Source organism: Charadrius vociferus, unplaced genomic scaffold, assembly GCF_000708025.1.
Source record: "Charadrius vociferus isolate BGI_N301 unplaced genomic scaffold, ASM70802v2 scaffold228, whole genome shotgun sequence".
Lineage (NCBI taxonomy): Eukaryota > Metazoa > Chordata > Aves > Charadriiformes > Charadriidae > Charadrius > Charadrius vociferus.
Window position 1 is genome coordinate 3,625,438 of NW_009649864.1, and position 4,195 is coordinate 3,629,632.

The window sequence follows — 4,195 nt, forward strand, 5'->3', positions numbered from 1 at the left end:
AACAGGAGCTTAACCTCCGCCACCCCAGAGCCCCTGACCAGAGGAGATGTCCCCGCTGCCACTGCCGGGTGGGCACACAGAGCCATCCCTGCGGCGTGGGGTGGCACGAGCTTGCTTGAATATGGGGCATGTGTGAGATGGGGCCAGCTGAGCCTTAACTTCTCTGTTCCCTGGCTTCCTGGGATGGGAGAGACACAAGTCAACCGCAGCAGGGACAGAACAACTGGGAACTACTGTCTGGGGGCTTTTTCCTTTCTTAAGCTCTTTTCGACTCCAAGCCGGCAAGGCGTTTGTGCCCACAACACTGCAAGCAGCTGCCTGGGTCTGGTTCTTGTTGCTTTTAAGGTCTTTTTCCCTCTCAGTGGGTTTTGAAGTAGATACGGGGCAGGGGGATGTTTGCTCTGTCTGTGGGCTCCTTCAGGCAGCTGGATGTAGTGGCTGCAGCCTGGCATGGGGCTGGGGGAGACCCTCTGCTCCTCACGACCGGCTCCAGCCCCTGTGCCTACATTAGGACTTTCATTCCAGTTAAAAATACATCATTTCCTCTTCACCTGGACATGGCTCTGTACAGCAAATGTTCTCAGCAGAGCCCCTGACAGAGTCAGGCAGTGCAAATTACACTCCGAGGCGATTGTTACATGCTGGTAAAGCCTCTGCAGAGCCTACAGACCACTACCTGCCACATCCCTCCCTATCATTCGGGCTAGCAGGGCCCAGGCTTTCTCCAGTGCACCTCCCTCCACCAGCCGGAGTCATTCTGACCCTGCTCCCTGCCCAGGCCAGGGGTTCCCCACAGCCCCTCCTGCCCCCTCTCCACCTGACCTCCAGCACCCAAGTCCCACTCCACTGCCTGGTCCCCTCCACCCTTGACTTTCTACGTATTTTGTAGTTTTGCATGTTTTTCCCCTAAAGAAAAGATGGTCCATATTAAGAGCAAAGTGTTTTTTCTTTTCTCTTTTCTGTCTCATAATTCACTTGCCCAAAGCCATTTAATTCAGGCTGTGGGAGATTCATCTTCAACTGAGCGTGCATCTCCCAGCCAGGCCTGGGCACTGTTAGGCCAGGAGGCGTGTGGCTCCGTTGCACTCGTGTAAACCGAGCGGCTCGGTGTGGGAACCCATCTCCGCCATGGCCCACCCCTGGTCAGCGGGTTCATCACTGTGGGGACCTGCAGGCAGGACCTCTGCCGTCCCAGCAAGCCCCATGGGGAAGACCTCTATTTCCCAGCCTGTTGGTGCCTCAGGATGCAGATGCTGCTGAATCCCCCCGCTACTCCAGCCCCAAACACATGAAACCAGCCCATATTATGGACTACACATCCTGTACCAAATGTCTTTTCTCCTCTTGCCCTGTCCATGTGGTCCTGCTGGCTCTGTGCGCCTGCTCCGTCCCTGCTGGAAACACCAAGGTCGAGGGGTCTCAGCACATTTGATAGTCTGAGTGGCAACAAAACCCACCGCAAAGATCACTTAGATACCAGGTGTGTTATTCTTGCCCATTGCCTGCAAGACTTTCCTGCCTTCTCTTTGTCCCTTACTCCTGTTCATATCTGGGTGGGTAAAAGCCATCACCCAGCCAAAAAAATCCCCTGTGCAGGGGAGGGCTGCGACTGCTCAACTAGGAACGTGCAAGGGCTGCTTTTGGGTGGAAAATCCCCAAATCTGGCTTGAAAAGGCCAAGCTACCCTGTAGCACATCCTGGAGAGGGCTCCCAATGCCTCCCACAAACTGGGTTACACTGATTTCCCTGCTCCTCCCAGCTGCCACCACCGCCGTGTACAAGCAGTGGATCCCCGACACCAATTTTGAAACCGCCTCCAACTGGGATAAAGGCAGAGTCCCCTGTGCCAGCGACGTGGTTCGTTTTGAGAAGAGCAAGGTATTGGACGTTTTATTTTTATTATTTTTATTTAATTTTTATTTTTTGCTAAATGCCATTGGGCATCGGAAAAGCCCTTTACCTGCTGGGGGAAAATTCATTTTTATTTTTGCTTTTCTTACAGGTCATCTCAGTCTTCGTCAGGTCTCCCCACGCGCTGACAGACATGGTAAGGCAGCCTGAGGTGGCACCGGGATGGCGGGGGAGGGCAGGGCCAGTGCCGGAGTGCTGTCAGCCCGGGGGCACGTCCCCCTCGTCCCCTTTTCTGGGGACTTTGACATTTCGCTCTGTGGTCCAGCCAGAGCAAGGATGCCTCAGCTGGGGCAGGAGACGAGAGTCACAGTAGCCTGGGTATCTCTGCATCATGGAGCCAAAAAGCCCACTTTTGGAATTTTATTTTTTTCATTAGGGGAGATGGGGGAGAGCATCCCAAAATCCACTTTCATTTGGAAGAAATTAATTTTTCCTCCCCAAAGGAAATATAAAACCCCCTTTATGGGACTGAGACCTTGGCAGTAGTTTGCTGAGGAGCACCAACCCACGGCATTGCCGATGCTGAGCAGGTACTAGCCCCGGGCAGTGGCTAAGTGAAGCTGACATCAAAATATCTTGAAATGAAAACAAACTGTTCTGGGAAATCCCAAAATGTGGCTCAAGAAATTTTCTTTCAAATGCTGTTGGGTTTTATATTTTTCCGCAGCATTATTAGCCTGGCTGTGGCAGGACAGGCACGACACCCGACTGAAATGCGTGTGTTGGATGAGATAAGATTGGGGGGGGTCTCACCTCAGAGGGGTTTCTGAACAACCCAGTGTCCCCCTAAAAGAGGAGCCCTGCCTGGAACAGGCTGACAGGCAGCCATGTAAGTGTGGGGTCTCAATCCCCACCATTTGGAGGGTCAAATTTAACGGGGAGGAATTAAAAGGAAAAGCAAACCCGCTGCCCCAACACACTGGTGCAGGACAGGTCACCACCGTGCTGGGACAGCACGAAATAGACTGGATCCCATTTGCAAAACCTCCTCCCCTGGACAGGATGAGCTTGTGACCGAGTTTTCTCTCTTGGTTTTTGGGCAGCTTTGCTTTTTGGGCAGCTTTGCTCTTTCATCGGCCATTAAATCCAAGCAAGCCCTTGAAATTTATGTGGTGTAATTTGTTCAGGCTGTCTATGCCACTAATAGTTTTGATGCTTTAATAACGCCATGCGCCACATTTAATCCCCCTACAAATATTTGGAGGAGTTACTTTATTTATATGGCATTTTAAATATGAATTTTAGAAGGGAAGAATGTACCGGGGAAAGACGTACAAATGTAATGTAATAAATGATGTGGAATTTACCCAGAGAAGAAAAGAGCAAAATATCACTCCAGTAGATTTTATTTTACTTACAGATGAATGTATAATATTTCTAAAGTACTTTCATCAGAGGCCCACAAAGTGCATAATTGCAAAGCGGCGTTATTCATTACGGCGCGAGCCTTTCCCAGCGGCGCTGGAGAGCCGGGCTGAGCAGCCCTGTGGCTGCCTGAAGGAGAGGGAGGTACGACACAACCTTTGCACAACTAACAGCAGCCGTGGCCGTGCTGCTGTGCCGACCCTCCGCCGGCTGCGCGGGTGGACGTTTCCCATCACGGCTGAGCCACGGGATCAGGGTGCTGGAGTGGCCCCCAACTCATCCTGAGGATCCAGCGGTCCTCACAGGAGCCCCCCGGGATCCTTTGATGCCCCGGGGTTTCTCTGGGATCCCACTGCTGGCAAGCAGTGGTGCAGGCTCCAGGGCTACAGTGAATAATACAGTGCCACCGCTGTGCAGGAGAGGAGGAGGGCTGGGGGGCCAACGAGGGAATAAATCCTGGCAGCAGCACTGGCTGTGAGACCATGGCTTCGTTCTGGGGCTCACCCCACTGCTGCACCAAACTGCACCTCCCGTGAGCAACCAAGCTCATCCCAGGCTACAACCCGAACGGCAGCTCGCGCTTTCCTTCTGAGCATCGCCGCCCCGATGATTCCCAGTGATGAACTGTCCCAGCGAGATTCCTCGCATGGTGGTTAATATTTCTTTTTAATTTCAGCTCAACCACCTCGCTCCTGTGTGCTGCCCTGCTCTGTTGTCGCCAGGTGACAAGGGGACTGCCAAGATTAGGGATGAAAAAGGAATGCAACCCAGCACCTGAGCCCGTCTGCCACTTGTGGGGCTAGCGTGAAATTTGGCAACCGGGTGGTTAGAAAATGAATTGGTTGTGAGGCTTTTTGCAGTGAGGTTGTGCTGCACCTGTTCAGCTGCTGGCCGCGCCGCGCCAGAGCATTAATCACTT

The 4,195-nt window shown here is 52.8% G+C and overlaps 1 protein-coding gene across 1 annotated transcript in view; it reads left to right on the forward strand.

Annotated features, from left to right (window-relative positions):
• Positions 1-4,195, forward strand: part of AMN (amnion associated transmembrane protein) — a 22,810-nt gene that overhangs the window by 432 nt on the left and 18,183 nt on the right. The window contains exons 2-3 of the mRNA XM_009891056.1: positions 1,760-1,878; positions 2,003-2,047. Coding sequence (XP_009889358.1) covers positions 1,760-1,878; positions 2,003-2,047 — 164 coding nt within the window. The remainder of the gene's footprint in view (positions 1-1,759; positions 1,879-2,002; positions 2,048-4,195) is intronic.